Source organism: Nannospalax galili, unplaced genomic scaffold (genome assembly GCF_000622305.1).
Source record: "Nannospalax galili isolate Female #2095 unplaced genomic scaffold, S.galili_v1.0 scaffold171, whole genome shotgun sequence".
Lineage (NCBI taxonomy): Eukaryota > Metazoa > Chordata > Mammalia > Rodentia > Spalacidae > Nannospalax > Nannospalax galili.
The window spans coordinates 2,606,125-2,630,416 of record NW_008329362.1 but is presented as its reverse complement, the minus strand read 5'-3'; the positions used below and the strand labels follow the sequence as shown (position 1 = coordinate 2,630,416).

The 24,292-nt window shown below is 40.3% G+C and overlaps 1 protein-coding gene across 13 annotated transcripts in view; it reads left to right on the top strand.

Moving 5' to 3' along the window:
- The window catches only part of Met (MET proto-oncogene, receptor tyrosine kinase), a 116,495-nt gene that overhangs the window by 42,669 nt on the left and 49,534 nt on the right, over positions 1-24,292 (top strand). For all 13 annotated transcript variants that reach the window (XM_029565563.1, XM_029565580.1, XM_029565554.1 and 10 more), the window contains 3 exons: positions 6,780-6,971; positions 19,373-19,507; positions 20,402-20,575. In XM_029565563.1, coding sequence (XP_029421423.1) covers positions 6,780-6,971; positions 19,373-19,507; positions 20,402-20,575 — 501 coding nt within the window. The remainder of the gene's footprint in view (positions 1-6,779; positions 6,972-19,372; positions 19,508-20,401; positions 20,576-24,292) is intronic.

The window sequence follows — 24,292 nt, the reverse complement described above, 5'->3', positions numbered from 1 at the left end:
TAAAAAAAAAAAAAAAAAAAAAAAAGGTTATGCATATACAGAAAAAGTCAAATATGCCACAGAGAGCCTATGACCCTCAAAGACTAATATATTCATTATCTTTTTAAAACATCCTTTGAAAACTTCATAGATATATACAATGCATCTTATTCATATTGACCCACCCATCCCTCCCTCCAACTCTCTGCATTCCACCCCAATATATCTCCCTTCCAGCTTCATGTCCTGTAACCCACTGAGTCCCATTAGTACCCCCCATATGGGCATGGGTGTGGGGTCATCCACTGGGACATGGGCAATCTGCCTGTGGCCAACCCTCCAGAAAAAAAAGTGATTTTCCTCCCCGAGCAACCAACAACTGCCAGTACCTCTTCAGCTAGGGGTGAGGTCTCAGGAGCCCCTCCCCGCTCCATGTTGGAATTTTTAACTGACTTGATCTTGTGCAGGTCTTGTGCAGATAATCACAGTAGAAATAAAACACTTTCTTGAGAAAACAGTGACAATATGGTAGGAGTATAGCTAGGTGATAGAGCATGTGCTTAGCCTTTAGATGGCTCTGATGGGGAGAATGATTTTTAGAAGCAGAACACTGGAGGAAAGTCAGGCACATTCAAAGATAGCCTGTAGGCAGTTGTGGAGGCAGGCTGGTCCTGAGGAGAACAAACCCAGTGGTATGTACAGTTAGGTCATCACCACCACGAGGCAGTGAAAAAGCAAGTGGCTACAGAAACGTCACCTGGTGAATCACCAATGCTGAGCCAGCAGCAGGTCACTCAGAGGTCTGCTCCTGCTGTGTCAGAGACTGCTCAAACTGAAAGGGAGCCTTTTTCTTCCAGCCTGCCTTTTACTCTTTGCCGCACCTTAACTTTCCTTCTGGCATTGTAGCTGAGATCTCAGATGGTCAAAACCATAAGGCAGGATTCCTTCACCAAAGAAATATTGAAGAAGTGTCATCCGTTTATGTCGTGCATTGAGTGCATCAAACTTGAGTTCTCTTCATAGCACAAAGCAGGGTCCAGACAACACCAACTTTTGACAAGCTGACCTAGTGCTAAAAACCGCAAAAAGAAAGGCCTGCATACACCCAAGTGCAGAGTTTGGTGTCTGCCTGCAGCCAGCTCCCTACGACCCCTCCCAGTACGTGTGAATAAAGAACACAGCTACAGGAGTGACATTTAGGGAAGAAAAGTAAATGGAACTTCAGACTAACACAACTGCCTTTTTAGCCAACTTTCTGTAAAGCTGTAAGCAAAAGGACACTTTCCACTTAAAAGATGAACCCCGCCCCAGAAAGCCATTGTTATTTATGCAAAATGTGACAATGAATAAAGCTTTATTTAAATGCTTCTGTTAATTTGTCAGGGTCAAGGCAGGAAGAGAGCTCTTATGAATGAGCTGGAATGATTTTACAAGACAGTACATTTTTATAAAAATTTACCCGCTCTTTGTCAAGAAAGGAGATGTTGACTGAAACATCCAAGGAAAGCCTGTTAGTAGATCTTCCTCTTCAGAATAAGATACAGCCATGGTGAATGTTATTATTTGAAGAAAGAAAAAGCAGTTTTTAGGGGAAGAATTCAATCCACACAAAGAAAGGGGAAAAATACTGAGTTAAATGAAACAAATATCTTTACAAGTGGAAGGAAGAATTTTTTTTCTTCTGCCATCAATAAAACCATGTGTTATTATAAATATTGTTTTACTGTAAAAAAAATTTATCCTCAAGACTGATTTAAATTATCTATAAATGAGCTAAATCTGTCCTATAGATCCATTAAAAGGATCACTATTTTAAATGCAGCACATCCTTAATTACACTGAATTGACTATAATTGCATATTCAGTGCATACACCATAGTGTTAAGTAGGGGGAGCATTTTGAGTCAAATGTATTGAGGTATATAACACTTCAGTTTTCTTTTTATAAAAAGAAAAGCTGTATGTCTGAGTCAGGTAAAAAAAAATATCAGGTAGGTACTCATGACAAGGCAAAGAAACACAGAATCAATTAAGGTATTACTTCAGAGTTTATAATGCAGAGTAATTCCTATGACAGTTAGGAAAGCAAGTTTGTAAAAAGTTTGGGGTGTGTGTGTGTGTGTGTGTGTGTGTGTGTGTGTGTGTGTGTGTACTGTATATATGGAGTGCACAATCCTGTGTGGACATGTGGAAGTCAAAGATACCTCTACAGAAGACGGTGAATAGACTGAGAATTACCTGTATTTGTTCATTGCTTTATCTTTGCAACATGGAGTATACAAATCAAGACTCTCTCTTAAAATCCTTCTATCAAAGGCCAGACAACATGCAGTCCTGTAGGCCACCTTGGCCCAGTCACTGAGTTGACCAAGATTCTCAGCAGGAAGAGACAAGGAGGGTCCCTTCTCCTGCAGTGAATGCTGGGACATTCCTTGTTCCTGGAAATCCTTCTATCAAAGGCCAGACAACATGCAGTCCTGTAGGCCACCTTGGCCCAGTCACTGAGTTGACCAAGATTCTCAGCAGGAAGAGACAAGGAAGGTCCCTTCTCCTGCAGTGAATGCTGGGACATTCCTTGTTCCTGGAAGCCAGTGTTCCCACCCCCTCCCTTGTTGATCTTTGCTGTGGGAAAAACAAAAAAGAAGCAGATCTGGATCTCCCGCTTTATGAAACTAGAATGCCACTTGAAACTCATGTGATGTTTGGTTTTTAGCTCCAAATTACATAATTTTTCAAGATCAAGGAGTTCTGTAGATTGTAGTCTAACATTGTGCAGTGTCTCCACACAGGTTTTATTGAGGAGTGATAGAGACATAATTCCATGTTATAAGTCCTTGAAGAAGCATGATCTAGGGGCCTCCCCATTTCCTGAAGGAAGAGCCTTGGAGTTCCAAATATAAATACTACATTAATTCTGATGCAGATTTATATTTAGCCTTTGCATGTGTGAAAAGGGTTGCATAGGGGCTGAAGTCCTCATTGTAGTCTCTCTCTGCTAAAGAAAAGGTCAGCAAGCTCCTGTGGATTTTCAGACACTCAGGAGCACTTAGAGCTCACCTGACATCCATTTCCCTGCTCACTCTATTCAGCAAGGCAGACCACAGAACCAGCTGGGTAAGGGAAGGACATTATCTTTGGTGGCTTTGCAGATTCAGGACCTCTCCAGCAAGTATCATCACCTGGGCATGAAGGAAGACATGGGATAAAAGCTGAGGGGACCATTCCTGTCTCTTGGTGATAGAAAGCTCTTGGTAGTTTTTGATCCAGAATGGCCCCACACACCACAAATTGTTTTCATATCTGTGAATCTATTTAGTAGCCCAGAGTTCTAGGTCATGTTTAAGGCTTTAAAGTTCCCAGTATACTATCTAAACATATGGGGGTGGGGAGGAACTGGGGCATAGTAAGTGAAGGAACAGAGCAGCCACAGAAACCTGACCTAAAGATAGCCCCATCTCTTACTGGAGAACATCAAGGCCTGAGATTTTAAATGGTTTTTGCCCCTTTAAGCAGCTTCCCTTGGCTTTGGCTACCTTTACAAAGTGAATCCCGGATCACCAATAGAAACTTAATTATCAATTAATCGATTTCTATTGAGTTGCTGGTACAGCCCAGTTATCTGCTGTTCCTCAGAGTAATCTATAGTATTTTAGTGAAGAAAATCTCCTAATTAAAAGAAAAAAGAAAAGCTCCTAATTAAATAGCGAGCAAATGCTCATTAATACATCAAAATTAATGTCTAGAACTGAAACATTTTCTTAATTATAAGAGGCAGTAGGTTTAGTATTTAAAACTCTCTCAGTTTGCTAATTTATTACCATTTAAAATGAAGAAATTGTTGATCCATTGAGTAGAGCATTTTAGGGTGGTTTTTAACCATAAAAAACAATAGATAAAAGAATTTTTCAATTCCATGTGATGGGTGGTTGGCCTGAAAGAATAAAGTCATACAGAAGAATAACTGAATTTTTTGTTTATTCTTAAACAGTAAGTTGGAGAGCTGAGGGTGTAGCTCTGTGGCCGAGTGCTTGCCTAGCATGTACAAAACTCTGGATTCAATCTCCAGGACCATAAAATTTAGAACTTCCTGATTATTATAATAAATAATAATAATAGTAATAACAGAATTTCTAACTTTCCAATTATTTTCCTGGACTTGTAGCTATATACGAAGGTGGGTAAGAAGGGACTTTCTCTCACTTTTTCTTCTAAGGTATACTTCATTTTGCTTAATATACACTCCAGTCCCCATCATCTGCCCCAGACTTGCCAATTTCCAGCCCTGTCATCTGTACATTCAGGACCTAAGCACACTTTGCCCCTCATAAACTCTTTAAAAGATAGTTTAAATAATATTGGTTCCATAAACTTTTTTTTTTTTTTTTTTGAGACAGGGTCTCCCTTTAGCCCCAGCTGCCCTGAAACTCACTATGTAGACCAGGCTGGCCTTGAACTCACAGAGATCCACCTACCTCTGCCTCCGGAGTGCTGGAGTAAAGGCGTGTGCCACCACCCCTGGCTTCCATAAACTCTTTTTAAAAAAATAGTTTAAGCTGGGCGTGGTAGAGCACACCTGTAGTTCCAGCACTTGGGGGGCAGAGGCAGACAGATCTCTGTGAGTTCCAGGCCAGCCTGGTCTATATAGTGAGTTCCAGGCCCAGCAGGGAGACCCTGTCTCAAAAAGGCCGAAAAAGGAGAAAGAGGTGGTTTATGTAATATTGGTTCATACAGCCATGCTGATATCCCTTCCACCTTGGTTGGCTCTTATTTGTTCAGTCACTCAGTTATTATTTATTAGCTGTCTATTTTGTGTGATGTTCAGTCTACCACGAGTAATACACTGTTAAAGAACAGGGTCCCCAACTGCAGAGAGCCACAGCCAAAGGCTGATGTTAGCTGCACAAGCAAATGTTAAGGTGCAGCTGAAACTATTACAGCTGGTACTGTATGGGCAAAATATCAACTATGATGAGATTCTATGGTAAGAGCATTTCATCTTGATATGGCTATCAGGTTGGGTCTCCTGAGGGACTGGTGGTAAGCTCACGTATAAAGGATGTTTAGGAGTTAACTGGTGAGTGGAGGTAGAAGGAGCATTCCAGACAGAGGAAATAGGATATGCAAGATCCCTAATGGGAGGATACTTGGAATATCTGGAGAACTGAGAGCAGACTGGGACACTGGTACCCAGGGAGAACAGACCTGCTGAAGTTGGGTACAAGCCAGATGATGTGATGTCCAACAGGCAATGTTAAAATTGTTGATCTTAAGAGTAAGGAGGAAGCATTAAGTGTTTTAAGTAGAGAAGGGCATGATTGTATTTTCATTAAAGGAAAAAGAACTCCTCTGCAGTGTGAACAGCTGACCTGACAGTAGTGAGGGCAGGTAGAATGGGTCTAGTTCAGAAGCCATTGTCATAATGGCCAAAACGAAGATTATACTGGTGGAGACAGAAAGACTGAGGGTCGGTCCAGGAGATAGCAAATGAAATGACTGGAATTGGAGATGGAATGTATGGAAGGGCTGAGAGAGAAGGAGGAATCAGTGATGATACTTAAGATTTTTAACTTGTATACCTAGAGAAATGTATAGTCATTCTCTAGGACATGTAGTCTTATAAGGTCAAGAAATGGGCAGATGGATCATTTTGAGTCAGATCTCTCAACCTTGTGGATGGAAATACAAATGTGAGTGTAAATTTAATAACAGATATCACAGGAGAAAGATTGCCAGGGAGGGTATGACAAGTGCGGCCTTGGTAAATCCTGACATTGATGGCCAGGCATGGATGGTTCTGCAAAGGAGGCATAAAAGCTCTGGTCTGCAAGGCAGACAAAACCCAGGGAGCTGAGTATGTAAGGAGAGGGAGGGATCCTCAGTGCTTAATTGTCAGTGCCGTGGATTACTGAATCATATTTTTAAAAATCTTCCCCTTGAGTTTGAACCTAAAGAATAGTTGCCAGATTGGCACTTGTCTTTCAATAAGCTGGTTACTAAGATATTGATCTGCACTCTCTTTTTAATCTTTCACCCAATAATGACAAAGTCTAAAGAGGAGTTTGGGACATGCTTGTTCTGTCCTCAGAGACTAATATAAACGAGTTCATTTAATCTTTGTAACAGTTCTGTACAATAGGGACTTTTTCTGTTTTCTATATGATAGGGACTTCTCTGTTTTCCAGATGGGGAGAATAAAATAGAGATTAGCTGAATCTCTAAATTCAGAAAGATTGTAGGAATTATATAAGGTACATGTGCATTCAAGACCTAGTTTGATGAAGGCATTTGAGTGTGTGCTCAGGTGCCTCCCCATGAATTCTCTACTAATTCACCACTTCCCGCTGCTTCTCTGCCCAAACAAAAATGCACAAACATACAGGCTTTTTAATACGTCATAGTGTCTTAGTGTGACTCTAACATTTATTATTCCACATGAAATTCATTTCATAGGACTTGCTTACTAGAATCATTACACTTTATGTCAAGAATGAGACATTGAAAGTTTTGTTTTCCTTATGATATTACCTAAGCTCCATCTTCATGTGCACATGTGGAACATGGTGTCAAGCTGAAATGATAAGGTTTGCTTCCCATTTTTGAATGTCTGTGCACACAACAGAGCCTAGTAAAACTGGAGCCATTTTATTCAGACTAGTGTTCTGGCCTGCCCAGGGCTATTTGTCTGTTTGCACAGATATCCTTGCTATTGTCATGCCAGTTTTGAAATGACACACTGAAGTTTCTTACCAGCTTGTTTGCCTCTAGACCCACCTTTACTCTCTGGCCATATTTTATTCCAGACCCTGCTGAGAAATTCCTCAGGCTGTGAAGTGCGCAGCAATGAATATCGAACAGAATTTACCACTGCTTTGCAGCGTGTTGACTTATTCATGGGCCAATTCAACCACGTGCTCTTAACATCTATATCTACCTTCATTAAAGGTGACCTCACCATTGCAAATCTGGGGACGTCAGAAGGTAGATTCATGCAGGTAAGTGCCTCCTGAGAGTGTCCCTCTCTACTTTATCTGGTGTTTTGCAGTTAATTTGTTTTTGGTTTTGTTGTAAGATATTTGGAAATAAAATACAAATCACAGTAAAAGCTAGAGCCACAGACTAAAAGGCCAACAACAAAGCATGACCTACTTTTTATGAAGAGGATAACTTGTCCTAAAGTTTTTGAAGCTCTCAATTTGAATTTGGCTGCTTTAATTTTCTTGTCTGGAATGGCTTGAGTTTGTTTTTGTGGGGTTTTTTTTTCCATTCATAACTTTATCACATGATTGGAAAGTAAAAATGAAACAATTAAGCACTTCCAGGCAATGTTTTCCTGCTCCAAGGGAAACTGTGGATCAAAGGAGAGCTATTGTGTGAACCCTGTATGGCCATGAGAAGAGACATTCACATCACTGAGGGACACTGGCAGGAGGGGATGTTCTCATCAGAATCCCATTGTAACTCAAGCTCTCCTCATTCTGCAAAATGGTGGAGTCTGACACAAAGAAGTCAGATACTTGATTTCTTTAAAAAAGCAGATTTTTATTAAGAAATGCTTCTGATGGGTAGTAACAGTATTTCCATACAATAAAAATCCACATTTCATACTTGATGGAATTACCGTGTTTCCTAGCTATGAGAATCATACCACTTTGCAGAAATTAACACGCTCCCATGCTGGATATATTTTACTGCTTTAATAGTGTATTGGTGCTTTCAACGTGAGTTCATGAGTAGAGTCTTGATTAATGCAGGACAGTAATGTCTATGGAACCTCTGTGCATATTAGAAATTTCTTGTAAAGGGAGATGTTTATTTCATAATTGTCTTACATAGTTAATGTCTTGATTAGATAATGACTTCTAGTAAACCAACTGAGGGTGTTAAGATTTTCCTCTGACTTATCCAAATCCATTATCTATATTCTTCTTTGAATTTTTTTTATTTTATGTGTAATGAGTGTAATAAGTGCATCAAGTGTATGCAAGTGCTCATGGCATCCAGAAGAGCATGTTGGATCCCTTGGAACTGGAGTTAGGGATGATTGTTAGCTGCCATGTGGGTGCAGGGAACTGAACCCAGGTCCTCTGCAAAAGCAGCCAGTGCTTTTAACCTCTGAGCCATCTTTCCAGCCCCCATGTAGCTGTATTCTTTTCGAAAGCAATTTTTTGAAAATTCTCATTGTCTTCAAAATAGTCTGGATATTGGTCATTACCATATTTTAAGAACTGAAAATCATAATTCTTTTCTGCTCTTGGGTGAGACTCTTTTCAAAGTTGTAAACATGTAATTAAACCTTCCTAGCTCAAAGCTTGATAACAGGTCCTGTGATCTGCTCCCCCTCCCAGACTACGGTGCTATCTACCCACCCCACTAGCCTTAATCATTTAATTCTGTTCTAAATTTCTCAAACTCTGAAGGTAGGACTCCCATTCCTTCCACATACACATGCATTCTAGTGTATTCACATATGGCTGTTACCTGTTATCCTTGTAATAGAATCCCATCATTTGTTTATATGCACTTTTCATATACATTGAGGCTATACTATAAAATGACAAAGATTTTGAAAGAAAAGCAGACATCTAATGAGTTCTTGATGTGTTCCTAATAATGGTTTGATTCCCCCCTTCTTTGTTTCTTTCCTTTTTTCTAAATTACCCATTATCTCAACAGTCCAGATTTGCAATAATACATTCTCTATAGTCACTTTAGATCCGACACTTTTTTCATCTTTCTGAGACAGGGTCTCCCTGTATCCCATTTGCCTGGAACTTGCTATAGAGACCAAGCTGGCCTCAATCTCACAGAGAACTTCCTGCCTCTTCCTCTTGAGTGCTGGAATTAAAGGCGTGTGCCACCACATTCTGCTCTGACACCATTTTTTTTTTTTAACATCCAAAAGTTCATAGTCTGTTTCACATGCTAAAATTCTAATAAATTCTCCCCCACAGCCTCCTTTTTTTGAGACTTAGTATGTAACCCTGCCTGGCCTGGAATGATCTATGTAGACCATGCTGGTCTCAAACTTAGAGATCCACCTGCCTCTGCCTCCTAATTGCTGGGATTAAAGGCATGTGCCACCACACCTGGCCTAAAATTCCCTTTTAAGATAAGTTACTTTAGGGGCTGGAAAGGTGGCTCAGCAGTTAAGAGTACTGTCTACTCTTGCAGAGGACCCAGGTTCGATTCCCACCATCCACATGGCAGCTAACAACCATCTAAAATTTCAGCTCCAGGGGCTCCAAAGCCCTCTTCTGACCTCCATGGGCAGTACACAACATGGGTGCACTTACATACATGCCGGCAATACACTCATGCACATAAAATAAAAATAATAAATAAAATACTTAAAAAAATAAATTACTTAAATAGAAAAAGTTCATATCATCCAAGGGCTATGTTTTTGAATCAGTCTCATTATAACTAAAATGCTGTAGCAAATGCTTTGTTCTTATCTCCTAGCTTGTGTATTTAAAAAAATGTCATCTCTGCCATTAATTGCATACTGAAGCAAAAGGTGAAAATGGACCTTTACTTCATATCTAGTACTAGTGTCACTGTTTTGATTTTTTTTTTTAACTAGGTGACTTTAAAGTCATCAGGTGGATATTGAGAACCTCCTGACTTTGCTTTACTGGGCAAGTGACTGAAGCAAAGGAAAGCCAAAACCTGCTTTTGAGGAATAAAATTTTGATAAAGGAAATGAAAATGTCCACCCGGCAACATAGTGAATAGAGACAACACAGAGGATTTACTTCCATGACACTTGCCTAAGAGACCTGCATTCCTTTAAGTTTTATATAAATAAACCTAAAAACATCGACAGTCAACAGAATCAGGCAGTCACCTTCACTGAAATCCAGTTTGTTTACATCAAATAGCATGTTGGGAAGGGGGAGGAGGGGAGAGAAGAAGACTAGAGAGTTTGAACTAGTTCTGCCAAAGTGATGACTTCCTACCAGATTCTATCAGTGTTTTGACTGGACTAAAACTGTAAATCTGTGGCCAGGCTAAGTTTCTACAACTCGTGATTTAATAAATTACTAGAGTGTTTCTGTTACAAAATAGAATCAACATTTTTTTCCCTCCCAAGACAGCTGCCACACATGAAAAGGGAACAGAAAAATGATTTTACTTCCTTCCTACCCTCAAGCCTAACAGCAAAGTTGCTTTGCAAACTTTTTTCTCCTGAGAGTTTGCAGCTGTTTCTGCCCTTCCTATTGTGCCGGTGTTCAGCTCCGGCTGGGAACACAGGCTACAGCCCCAGCTGTTGGGTGCAAAGTGAATTAGGTATTTCACAGTGGTTATTTGATTAGAAAGAATTATATTGTTTAGCTAACAATAGTGTGTACATGGCAGGGAAGACATTTTTGACATGTTGCTAACTTTTAAACAAGTGTAACTTATCTCATGCAGGTGCAGCTAAGTCTAAATACACTGACATATACATAGATCTGAGTCTAGCTAGATTGTGGAATTATGTCAATAATTGATTTCAAAAACGGTTTTCATTTGTATGATCACTCTCTTGGGGGTGGTTTTGAAGTAAAATACTAAGCAGTGTTTGAGATAGTATAGGTAAACAGTGAGACTGTGTCTTCTTACAAATTGGGGGAGGGAATGTAGGGAAGAAAAAAAACAGTAGGGGAAACCTAGCACAGTGTACAGGGTCCTGTGGGAGAAGGATTCTCATGAAGATCACAGGACTAATCACAGGGATTGCCCACTTTCCCCTTCTGAGCTCCTCAGCTAATCTACATCTAAACAATGCTTGTTTGATTTTTTTTTTTTTTAACATCACTTGTATAAAGCCTTTAATCTCTAAATGAAAGCATTGCTATTAAGAGTTTTGTGCGTGACTGTCAGACCAGGGAGTGTGGGCGGGTGCATCAGGAATAGGGGCAGGGACAGGAGGCCTTTCTAAGACTTGCTTCTAGTTCAGTTCCACAAACATTCATTAGGCAATTGAACCGGTGCCTACCAACAGTGCCCTCTGCCTGGACACAGTCACAGCTGCCATTGGATTCTTTAGTACCATCCTGGTTCTCCCTCCATTCCCTTTTTTCCCTGTCCCATTCTCTGACCTCTGTAGTTAATGCTCATCACCATCTTTCTCTTCTGCACTTAACTGGACTGGTTGGGTCCAGCAAGAAACTTGAAAGATCACTTAATCTTTGCTTGTGGTCATTACTCATAATCATCACTTAAAGGCTCATGCTAGTAATCCATGAACTTGAGAGTCACTTCCAGTAAGAAGATCAGTTCATCTATTGACCTGTCCATGCCTTGGGCTTCTGTGCCACTATCGTGTCCCATCGATGCTTTCCACTGGAAACTGGTGGCATGCATCCCATATAGAATTGCTATTACTTTACAATATGTAGACAAAGATCATCCATTCAACAATGCTGTGAACATTAAGGAAAGATGCAGCTGAATGAAGCTTAAACTCAAGCAGCACTTCTCTTTAGGGATTGTTAATTTTCCCATCTATTGTAAAATGTTCAGACCAAAGCATTATTTTGAAAAAAATATCATTAAAAATGTATACATCACTGACCTAAGTATATTCCTAAAGAATATTAGTGCTAGTCTGTTTCTTGAGAAGAAAATATGTACAGTGAATTCTGAAGTTTCCAAATAAAAGAACTTATTGTAAATCAGAGTTTCAAAGTCATGTCAATAATAAAAAATAAGCCTGGTTCATGCATAGTCTCCTAAAATTAATGTATACATGCTCCTAAAGGACGTAAATTTTGTTCACTATCATATGCATAAAAATTTAAAACATTATATCATATTCGAAACCCTGGGAAAATGTTAAGATTTTGTTTGTTTTGATTTGGGGTAACAAGGAGAAACTGGAACTTATTTCATGGATGCTTCTTAGGAAAAAAAAAAAAAACAGGCATGTAAAATATGAAGTATATAGCAGTTGTTTTTGAACTTGTATCACTTTTAAATTTCAGCAATAGATAAATTCTATGTAAAGATGAATTGTCCTGTAGTCAATGTATTTGTAAAGCTAATTTGAAAGCTGCATTAGTTATTTTTCTCAGTACAATGACAAAATACTGTAGAAGCAACTGCAGGGAGGAAAGATTTATTTGGACTCACAGATTGAGAATACAGTCCATCACAGCAGGGACACAGGCATGGATGGCAGCAGCAGAGGGTCATGGCCATGGCAAAGGTTGCTTGCTCACATACGGGTACATCAGGAAGCAGAGACAGACAGGAAGCCTGGATAGGAACCTCAAGTCCCACTTGCTCCAGTCAGCTCCATCTCCCAAAGTTCCACAACCTCCCAGATCAGCTTCACCCCTGGGGACCAAGTGTTCAAACACAGGAGCCTGTGGGGAACATTTTCACATCCAAATCATAACAAAAATATTGGTTAGTATTGGGTACTTTTTTAATGTAAATTTACTAGCTTATTTGGTTTTAGAGGTTTTAAGTTTTTACTCATTTGACTCGCTTTTGACTCACTTCATACTGAAACATATGCACTTGCCTTTTGGATCTGTCTGACCTTTGTAGTGACTAGTTGGTGCAGAAGCACTCACACCCATTTAGCAAAAACAGCAAAGGAAAGTACAGAGTAAAGCTTTTCCTTTCCTTTTCATCCGTGAACATGAACTTCGGGGCTTTGGACTGCAGCTGGGAGGAGCCACACCTTTACTTTCCCACTCCCTGAAGCTTCATTAATTCAACCTTTGTATCTGTTATTTTGCCTTCTCCCACTTTTAATTCTGAGCTGCCAATGGCAATCAGCAATTTCTTCTTTCTCTTTTTTTTCTATTTCATAAATGTTTGCATTGATTGAAACTTAACCACTCCTCATATTCTGGTTTTTCTAAATAAAAATCAGTTGTTGTCACACATAGTAGAAGACATTCTTCAAAGCCCTGACTGGCTTGCTCAGCAGGGCTGGCCAAGCAAGAGGCTATATGAATCTCCCTCTTCCTTAAGAGCACTTGATCGAGAAATACAAACAAACCACAGTGAAGTATCACTTCACACCCACTAGAATGGCTTTAATTAGGAAAATGGAAAAGAACAAGTGCTGATAAGGATGTGGAAAAGCTGAAACCCTCAAATGTTACTTGTGGGAATGTAAAATGGTGTAGGTGCTGTGGGAAGTAGTTTGGCAGTACCTTAAAATGCCAAATCCAGGGTTATGGTAAGGTTCAACAGTCTTAATCTTAGATGTATATACTCAAAGGAAATTAAAATACTTGTTCACACAAGAAGTTATACCTGAATATTTATAGTAGCATTATTCACAGAGCCAAAAAGTAGAGGCAACCCAAAGTTCTATCAAGTGATATGTAGACAGCATGTGGTATGCAGAGAGCAGAATATCATTCAGCAATAAAAAGGAGCATGGCTGAATCTTTAAAATGTTATGCTAAGTAGAAAACATGAAACACAAAAGGCCTTATATTGTAGGATTTAACTTATATTTAATATACAGAATAGGAAACTATGGAGAAATAGAAAGTAGATTCGTGATTGGCAGAGACTAGGAGACTGGGAAATAATTGTTTAGTGCTTTTGAGCTACTAAAAGTGTCTCAGATTTGGTTGTAGTAATGATTCTCAAATTTGGATCTAAAAACTGGGTCTCTGTAACACAGGCTGGTGACTGAGAGGGTAGAAGGAACAATACTGAATTCTCACTGGGGGCCGTAGTCACAAAGGGAGAAGCATACTCCCCAGACATCTGTGTGTGACAGAGCACATGGGAGGCTGTGGGACAGAGGAACTGGAGTAGCAGTGGGTTGGAACAGAACAGTGTGGATGAGAGTGGGTTCCTTGAAGGACAGGGAGGAGTCCCTGGAAGTCATCAGGACAATCAGGATTGCTCTGGACTAAGAATATTTTATACCCGTGAATATTCTTAGAGAGACCTAAGTGAAATTCCTCTTGGCCACCCTCCTCTCCTCCTCCTTCTCCTCCCTCTCTCCTCCTTTTGCTTTTCCTCTTCCTCCTCTTCCTTCTATTTCTTCTGCTTCTCTCTTAAAGCTATTGAACTGTCGAAGCCCGGCGTGGTGGTGCACACCTTTAATCCCAGCACTTGGGAGGCAGAGGCAGGTGGATCTTTGTGAGTTCAAAGCCAGCCTGTTCTACATAGCGAGTTCTAGGACAGCTGGAGCTACAGGGAGACACTGTCTCAAAAAAAACAAAAAAAAAAAAAAACAAAAAAAAACCCTATTGAACTGTCTAAAAAAAAGAGAAAAAGAAACATTTGAGGAAGTAGACAACCACAAAGAACTATTTTATGTTGAATTGCAGTCATCATTTTTTAAACAAAATTAAATTGTAAAGCAGTCTAATTGAAAATAAAACTATGTGTATGGTACAATCTGAATTGTGAAGTTGCGCACAAAATTATTTTGTTCAAACTTGGTGGTGGAGCCACAGCTGTTTTATCAATCTATACATGTATTTCTTTGCTACATCCTCTCTCAAATGCCTTACTGAGCACAGAACAAGTCAATTCAGGTCCTCTCCTCTCTCCACCCACCAAACCTTGCATCAATACTGTATTTTCAGGATCATTAAAGAAGGGCTTGTGGTCTAAATGCTAAAGATTAGTCATGGACACAGTAGAAACTCAAAAGATAATTGCCAGTCTTCTGTTTCATAGTAATTGTTCTCAGATTGCCAAGTGATTTATCATAAGAATTAAATTTGCATGCCAAATTCTGTTCTGTCCCTAGAAATATCTCCATGACAACAAAAAGCAACTTCTAACTCTTGCAAGCATTGTTTCAATGGTATTTTGAGGATTATAGTGGTTACTCAATTATTTAGGATCCTGGCAATGAGAGAAAAGGGAGGGATTAATGATAGAAAAAGCATTCTTGGCATTTCCCTACAGTGGATGTTCCTGCGGAAAAAGGGCTAATGATCAACTAAGCAGGTATTTGCATCTGTGGTAAGGTCTCTTCTCCACAGTCCAAAGGTTCATCCCCTTCTCCACATGGCCTTCCTGTCTTCTCCTGCTGCTCACTTTCTTTCCACAGCAAGTCACACTAGCTGTAGCCCATAGCTTTACTAGCTGGGCTGATATCAAGTCTTGTGAGCCATCAGAAACCGTGTGGATACAGAGGCTTTCTCCTTAGGCACACTGAACTTCTACAGCCAAGATTGTTGAAATAAGGAGTAACTGGCAAGGCAAATGTATTGTGAAAGTTCTTTCAGTGCTTCAACTCACTAGTGCTCTGGGGAGTTCTGAGTTGAAGCTTTTTATTGGTATTTTCTCTGGAGCTCCAAGAGTCTAGTGGCTGAGTGTTTCAGAAGAGGTTGAGCACATGGATTCTGGCATTAGATAAAGCCCCATGGAAACCTGACTCTTACACTTCCTCGCTAAAATTCTCTGTTCTATTTTCTTTAAGGAAAAACCAAAACATACCTTCCACCCCCTTCCCTATCTGCACACTTCCCCCATATCCTCCCTGCCAGATTTCATGCATTCTGTCATATATGTTAAGGCCTGTCAAGTCAAATTTATGTTCCCAAATGTTCCTTGGTGAGTCCATCCACTGGAGCCTGGTCAACTTATCTAGTGTCACTCCCTTAAAGAAGACCAGCAGTGATCAGTTGCCAATAGTTCCTCAGCTAAGGTCGGGGCTTCTTACCCATTTCCCCACTTCTATGTTAGGTTTTTGTCTGGTTTGAGTTTGCATGGGTCTTGTGCATGCTGTCACCATTGCTCCAAGCTCATATGAGCAAGTTCCGAGAAGCCTGGATAACTCTATTTCCTTGTAGTCATCTACCACTGCTGGCCCTTACAGTCTTTCTGCCCCCTCTTCCACAGTGGTCCCTGAGCCCTGGGTGGCAAAGGTTTAATATAGGAGTCCTATCCAGGAGCATGTACTCTGCAGTCTTTTATTCTCCACATTTTGGCTAGTTGTGACTTTCTGTGTTAATGACCCCCTGTTGCATGAGGAAGCTTCGCCAGTGAGAGTTGAGAGATGCATTAATATTCTTTAGAAGGCAGCTATTCTCACCACGATACCACCAATGCTGCATTAATATTCTTTATGTCCCTTGTTCCACTATGTTCTCTGAGCCTTAGGTGTAGGGATTGCATTGTGGATGTGTTACTTACGGCTGGGCATCTAACAGACACTCTCTCGATTTTGGCCAGTTCTGGAACTCTGTAATAGACTCCATCTGCTGCAAAAAGAAGCTTCTTTGATGAGTGGCAAGAGGTATACTTGGCTGTAAATGTAAGAATCCATATTTAGCAGACAGTAAGAAATTATGTTTGTCTAGGGATGTGGCAGATGTAGGTTTTTCTGTAGGATCTATGACCTCTTCAACCATGTGTATTTGGCTATGTTTACAGCACCACACATGATTTCCCTCCCATTGAGCAGTCCCCAAATCCAATTGAAACGGGGTGAAAGAGGGTCCCCCTAGAGGGTTCTTAGTCTCATTCACAAAAGAATTTAAGAACCCAAACAGAAGCTTTTACTGTTTTACTAGTATCTTAAAAGAAAAATCCTCAGGGCAAGTGAGCTGGTAATCTTGGCAGCTGCCTTGAGGAGGTGAATGGTGGGAAGAAGGAAAGAAAGTCATGGAGCAATGTAGGTTTAGAGCCTGCATGGGGGTCAGACACATGGCAGACTGGCAGCCACATGGCTGGGAGAAGGAAGCTTTAGAGCTTAGTAAGAAAGGCATGAAGAAGAAAAGGGAAAATTACACCCTTCTGAGAGAAAGAAAGGCAGACAGACCTACAGAGACTTACATGACTGCCTGGTCTGGAAGGTCTGCAGAAATCTGCACTAGTTCCAGGCAGGAAAATTTCACTACCTCATTAACACACCAGGTATTCCGCCCATCTATTTAGCATAACTTAAGGTGAACCTGCCTTCCTAGGAGTGGTTCTATCACCAGGTGATTGACCAGTGAGACTGGAAAAGTAGGTCCTCCAACAGACTAGGGGTTTTATAGTCTGAACCAGTTAAATTTATGGAACTTTTGCTACTCTAAACAATTAGATAGCTGTTGATTACCCCCAAGATAAAAGTGCCACTACTGCACCAAAATCTGTAGTTTGCTGCTCTAGTCATGGTTGTGGTTATTAGGTTTTTCAGCTGAGTTGGACTGTAGGTTGGTTTTCTCCCTTAGCAGCTAGCTAGAATCCTCTGATACTATGAGAGCTAGTTTAATAATTTTTATTTATTTATTTATTTATTTATTTTATTTATTTATTTGATGTGTGTGAGTGTATTTCCTGTACACATGTAAATGTACCCACGTCGTAAAATGCTTGAGGAGAACAGAAGAGGGTGTCGAATCCCCTGGAACTGGAGTTACAGATAGATGGTTGTTAGCAACCATGTGAGTGCTGGGAACCAAACCCAGGGTCCTCTATTAAGGGCTTTTGACTGCTGAGCCATCTCTGCAGCCCCGGGAAAATTTCTTTTTAACCGTTGCTGTTTGAAGTGAATAAGGGGTGAAAGGGTATAGAGGATGAGAGGCAGTAAGCTCTTGACAGGAGTTACCATTGCAGAACTGAAAAACTAAAATTCTGGTAACCTAGTATAGAGGCTTGGGAACACTGATGCAGATCTGAGGGAGGTAGGCCTGGGAAGTGAACTCTTCTAACTTTGCCCACAGAGGTCACAAATACCTATTGGGCCCTAAATTTAGGGAATAACAATAATTTCCATCCTGACCATATGACCTTTGAACCATCCTTTAGCTTCTGTGCAAATGTAACCAACCTGCTTAATGGAGGTGTTTTGAAAGTGTTGGGTGTTTAGGGTAGAACAACTATAGAGCAAAAATGTCATGATGTTAAACTTTCATCGCCCAGTGTGAGATTGGTTGCTTTCTCTATTAGCAAATCATGCTATGAGAACAAATGAAGCTATTTCCTAAATTGTTTCAGGCTTCTCTATTGCGTTACAGAAAGAAAATTTACTGTTGTTGCCTGGAATACTTACATTTTGTGTGTATTTCAGTACAAAGCACTTAATTTGTACTCTAGTCTGCATTTCCATCTTATGAATGAGAAAGCTGTGGTCAAAGGGGTGTTTTTATGAATTCTAATCTCACAGGTGTTCGTAGATGTCCCATGATTTCATATGACAAGTAAATGCACTTTGAATTAATGTAAAAGGTTATTACAGATAGGGACTGGAGAGATGACTCAGTGGTTAAGAGCAATGGCTGCTCTTGCAGAAGACCTGAATTCGATTCCCAGCACCCGTATGGCAGCTAACAGCCATCTGGAACTCCAGTTCCAGGGGATTCAACACCCTCTTCTGACCTCCTTGGGTACTGTATGACACAGGTGCACTTACATACATGCAGGCACTCATACACATAACATAAAAATAATAAATAAAATATATTTTTTAAAAATTCAAAAAAGATTATTACAGATATTGGTCAACTTCACAGAGTAGATTTCAAGCCCAGCACTGAATCAGCTTTTTACATCCTACCTCTATATGCAGGCTGATGGCCCACATAAGAGTGACAGTCTCTCTGAGCATTTCTAAACCCTCCTAAAGTCTGTGATCACCTAAAATAACAGTCCTGGCCTTAGCGCAGTTGCTAATCACAGCCTCTGAACTTCCATTGTCACTGGATTGTAGGAAGGGGGAGGAGATAAATGATATTACACTTCTGAGGAAGTATAAATAAATGATATTGTACTTCTGGGGAACAGCCCTAATGACAAATACCTGAAAGTGGGAATGACAACACTACTCCAACCACATCTTCCAGACATTGTTAAAGCTGCCAGAATATATTTTTAAAGTCAGGACAGGAAGTAGAACTTTATTTATAATGGAAGTAATACATATCATGAGATAGTGGTATATAAAAAATAGAGCACTCAATTCAAATAGCAGGAGGTCTGTTCTGACCTCAGAAGATCCATAAATACAGCTTAAAAGTAGCAAAGCTGGAACCAGCTTCGGGTTTCCAGATTCCCCGCCCATTGCTCCTAGCATTACATCAAGAGAAAATGCCCTGTGGGGAGGGTCGAGAGGACAGATTAAAGAACAATCCAGGAACCAGGAACCGTATAGCCTTCATGGTGTCTTCCTTCTGGGGAGAGTTTTGGATCCTCCAGTTCCCCATACACTTGTAAGAATTGGTCCACATGTGCTGGCTGATTGATTGGAAGATCTTGCCTGGAAACAGCTAAAAGATTATAGGCAAAAGTCTGTCTTGGGGACTCAGATAAATTGGCTTCAAGACAGAAGATTAAAGATGTATTGATTTAAAACAGGATGAACTGTTGTGTCTTAGTTCAAACACTCACAAGTTCGCCCATTCTGTTATTACCATTATCATCCACATTTTCTGCTTGTGTCTAAACTGAATTTGTTTGAATAAGGATATCTTTTGTTACTCAGGTTGTGGTTTCTCGAACGGTGTCATTCACCCCTCATGTAAACTTTCTCCTGGATTCCCACCCTGTGTCTCCAGAAGTGATTGTTGAACACCCTTTAAACCAAAATGGCTATACACTGGTTGCCACAGGGAAGAAGGTAAGTCCTGTTTGCATAGGAGTTTCCACGGATACCGTTCTTCCTGAATGGATATCATGTATGGGTTTTTAAAAATAACTTACTTCTTAATCTTAGATTCAAGTCTCCTCCTTTAAGTCCTTCCTTGAATTTTCCAGAGGTCTTCTGAAATACAGTAAATTTTTATTCAAGGGAGATTAGGCCAGAGGGAGGTCTTCTTCAGAACGTGTACTTCTCCCTTAGTCTTGTTTCTCGGTGAGGAAAACAAACACACAGAATGAGGATCACTGTCCCCACAGCAAAACCCCAGTGCAGGCAGATAAATCCTGGAGACGTACATTGGAATCTGACTCCAGCGAGTAATCCCTTTCCTCTGAAAGAAAGATGTATATCTTGATACTAGAATGATATGCAACCTTACTTAGAACTTTCCAGGGTTCAAGTGTTTTCCCCACAGCTTAAATTATACTCTCTTGTTATTATAAAATCATATCAACAGAGCCAAATGTTCCTACTATATAGATTCTCTAACATTGCAGTACAGTGCTTATGGACGTGGACAGTAACCACAAATGTAAAGTCTTTTTTTAAAATAGAGAGTGTGTTCTGGCTGGGTTGTCCAACCTGGCCTGGAACTCAGTCCTTCTGCCTTAGCCTCGTAAGCAGCTGGCCTTTCAGGGGCACACTACACCCAGCAAACAATGTTAACTGTTTTATCTCATATGTGCCAACAATAAAGGGAAGGAAGGAATTTGATATTTTTTTAAATTGCTCAACCATTATTATATGATTTTCACATAGGTGTTATCTCAAGTAGGCACTGCCAAGTGATATTTATATGTAACTTTTATGTAATTAATTTTCACTTAAACCCAAAACCCCTCTAGAAATTCTTTCTTTCCCTTTTCTTTGCAGCTCACCAAGATCCCATTGAATGGCCTGGGCTGTGGACATTTCCAGTCCTGCAGTCAGTGTCTCTCTGCCCCTTCCTTTGTGCAGTGTGGCTGGTGCCACAATCGATGTGTGCAATCAGATGAATGCCCCAACGGGACATGGACTCAAGAGATCTGTCTACCTACAATCTATAAGGTAAGAATCTCTATCAGGCATCATGCATATTTTTTGGTAAACACAAATCCTAATAATGAAAATAGGAATGCAAAAATCAACTTATTCATTTAGTTGTGAGACACCAACTGGATATCCCCCTCTCACTCTTAGCTTTGTCCCTAAGGTGGCTTGGGACACCCCCTCACTCTGCATCTGAAGTGCTTGCTTCATGCTCCCTAAGCCGTCTCTGGGGCAGCTGCTCTCCCTTAAGTCCATGTGTTTAACGCAGTGGTGTAAAATGATGAGTGCTGCTCACCTTTTCCTTGCACTGGGACCTGCTTCTTCTGGACTTACCCATTCTCTTTCATCATTGCCTGCTCTAAGCCAGGTGCCCAGACAGGAACCAGAGACAGGCCTTGTGTTCTTGGCATACTTGAGACCCCTAAGCTGAACCATACATGCTTGCAAGCACAAATATGCTGGGCCACTCAAGACAGAAGCTTTCTTCTTGTCTGAGTCATGGATGGCAATCTTGTGTCCTCAGACATGAGACTAGATGTTGCTTCCCATGTCTACTTATGGGTGACTTTGAGCCTTGTCTGGATGCACCTGAATAATGGCTCAGAGAACAGCTACAGTGACATCTACATTTCTGTAAGCCATTTCATTTTTTCAATGTGTGTGAGTGTATTTCCTACGTGTATGGAAGCATACCTGTGTTGTGCATTGCCCACAGAGGTCGGAAAAGGGTGTTGGATACCCTGGAACTGGAGTTACAGATGGTTGTTAGCCACCATAGAACCAAACACATGTCCTCTACAAAAGCAGCCAGGGCTCTTAACTGCTCAGCCATCTCTCCAGCCCCTCATTTTTTAATTCATTCTGAAGATATTGAGTGCACGCTGGGGGCATACAGTCTGAAAAGAAACAAGTACATTCTACTCTTCAGAGAACCTAGTTCCTGGTGACAATGGCAGCCCGTGCCCTTTCTAAGTGTTGCTTCATTTATATAAGCATTGATTTGGAACTATGAAAATCTCTGTGGCAATTTTTAAAAATCCGTTATCCAAATACATTTTTCTTGGAAATATTTCCCAAGCAAAGACCCAGTTTGTATCTCTTCTGCCTGCATGTAGAACAGTTGGACTTTACTAAATGATTCTTGTCAAAGATTCAAGTTGAAGGGCTCAGTCACCTGGTTGGGCCCAAGTAAACAAAGTGTCATTGTGAGACCCACCCCCGAGTGCAGGGCTGTTTTCATTTAGTTATGGTTTGGGGCAAGATTTGCACTGGGTGACTGGCTTTTCAATGAAACTGTTTCTTCTAGGTGTGACACAATTATCAAGCTTTAGCTTGACCAGCCAGAGAAAGAACTAAAAGAGTATAAAAAAACAATTGTGATTCTGTACTGTGGTGCTTATGTATATTTTTTGTTGTTCAGTTTTCTTTAAAAATCTATATGCAGTTGTACACTTTAATAGATTGTCAGCGTTGGCAATTTGAGATGCTAGAAACTTGAACTCTTTATGGCCATAAAAAACAATGTAGAATATGTGTAAATATGTGTGTGAATGCATGCACAGGTGCACACAATTAAATGACAACAGTTTGATTCCAGAAGTCTTCACATTGGTATTTTAAGGAAAGAAAGCAGGTTGATAACCTGTGCAAATGAAACTTTTCATGGTGACTACTGTAATTCCTTTTACTAATCATGAAAATTTAATGATTAAAAATAGATTAAGTAATTTAGAATTTTCTGGAACCAGAATCTCCTGCCTCTCACACCTTTCCTAAAGTCCAGCAGTCTATGGTTGGTGGCTTTAAATGTTGCATTGTATCCAGCACAAGTCCATAGGGCACGGGCTCTGTAGCAGAAAGAGACACAGCTGAGTCCATAAATCCTCTCGATCCATCGCTGTTAGGAAGATTTCATGCTGTACTAGACCGTGACATTTAGCATTCCTAGTGCAAAAGAAAAAGATTTTTCTTCTTTTTCTTATCTGCCTTAAACTGTACACGCACAAAATCCAGTCAATGTATAGAATTTCACTTTCCAATACATGAATTAACCTGCTTTTCAAGGTAGACCATGTTCAGTGGCTGAAATTCTGTGCAGTTTCAGATAGGAGCAGTTTCAGGATTATAAACCCAATCTGTTGTTTCAAATGCGTCATCTGATCTTGTGCTTAAAGAGCAATGAAAACTGCTTAGAAAAGGAAGAACACTTTCCCAATGTATTCAGAATGTATCAGGGGAAAAATTTCACATGCCTAAAGGACTAAAGTCAATCCCAGAGAGGCAACAAAACTATTTATTAATTCATCAGAAGACCCAGCTAGGGAGCAACAGCAGTGTATTGTGGGAGGTTGTAGATCACATAGCAATACAGTGCCACCAGTATTTTTGTGACTTTATTGTCCTTGCTAAAGCTGAAAGCTCCCCCAGTAAGTTCTAATTTTTGAGGATATTTTAAAATGCTTTTTCTTATTTTATCTTGATGGGTTACAATCATATCTTAAAGTACTGTTGGACTGGGCCCAGCAGTAAATGATCTTTCACCTGTGAAAGGGCAGGCGCTACTGTGTGGCAGTATCTCCCCTCGCCAGACAGGTGGGAGACCCAGCTTCTGTGGCTCTATGCTGGACACTCATTTCCTGCCCGGAGAGTTTCTCTGCACTTGGGATAGCTTAGGGTTTGCCAGCCCATTGTTGGGGCTATCCAAGGGTGTGTGGTCTATGACAGTTTCCTTCCTTTTCCCCTGGAAGAGAGACAGTTCCTCCATAAGCTACAGGGAAAATGTTCAGCTCAGAGAATGCTGAACAGAGCCAGGCTTTCGATTGTGAGTGCAGCAGAGGTTTTATAGTATAGATTTCTTTTGCAGTGCATCAGCTGAATAATCCTCAGTTTGTTTTCTCAAATCGTTGCTCAGTCCTTTGCCTTTCATAGAAAGTGATGATGTGTGCTGAGTGACAGGCTTCAGTTTTTACATGGGGAGAATGAAAGGGGCTGGAGACAAAAGAATCAGGCCCACATTAGCTTGGGCAGCTGTTTTGGATGGGGAAGCCTCATTAGGAGCAGCAGCTGTGTGTCAGCCTCAGCCTGAAGAGAGTCCTGGGAGGTTGGATGGGCTTGTTCTCTCCTACTGGATTTCTAATATAATAATAAACAGATTTTTTTTCTATCAGTTCTCATTTGGCTAGACATGGGTGAGGTGAATTTTCATGAAAGACACAACTGTGTAATGGATTTTTATGGGTAAAATGGCTATCATAAAAGCATTAAGCTAAGACTTTAAAGAGGTTTGGTAACAAGGGTAAGTTAAGACTTTGGTTTTGATTATTTACTTAGGAAGGATGGGAATGTTTGCAAATTTGAATTTTGCTGAAAGCTCTTCTTAACTGTAAGATTTGGACAAACCCGGCTTAGTAAATAGCTTGGCTGGTTCTGAGTCGCCTGGGTCTTCACACTCCATTTTCCCACCATTGTACTTTACAGCACAATTTACAATATGTCCCCCCAAAAGAGCATTTCCTTTCTCAATTGTCACACGGCTCCCCAGGAGAAGCTTATTTTTAACTTGGAAATGTGTTTTGCCTAAATAATTTTAGCCTAAGGACAGTTGTCTGACAGGCTTCATAAATGCCTGATGTTCTGATATATCATAATTGCTGCCATTTTATTAACCTCAAATTTCACTTTTACTTTTTTTAAATTTCAATTTTAACACACCAAAAATGAACCTGCAATAATACA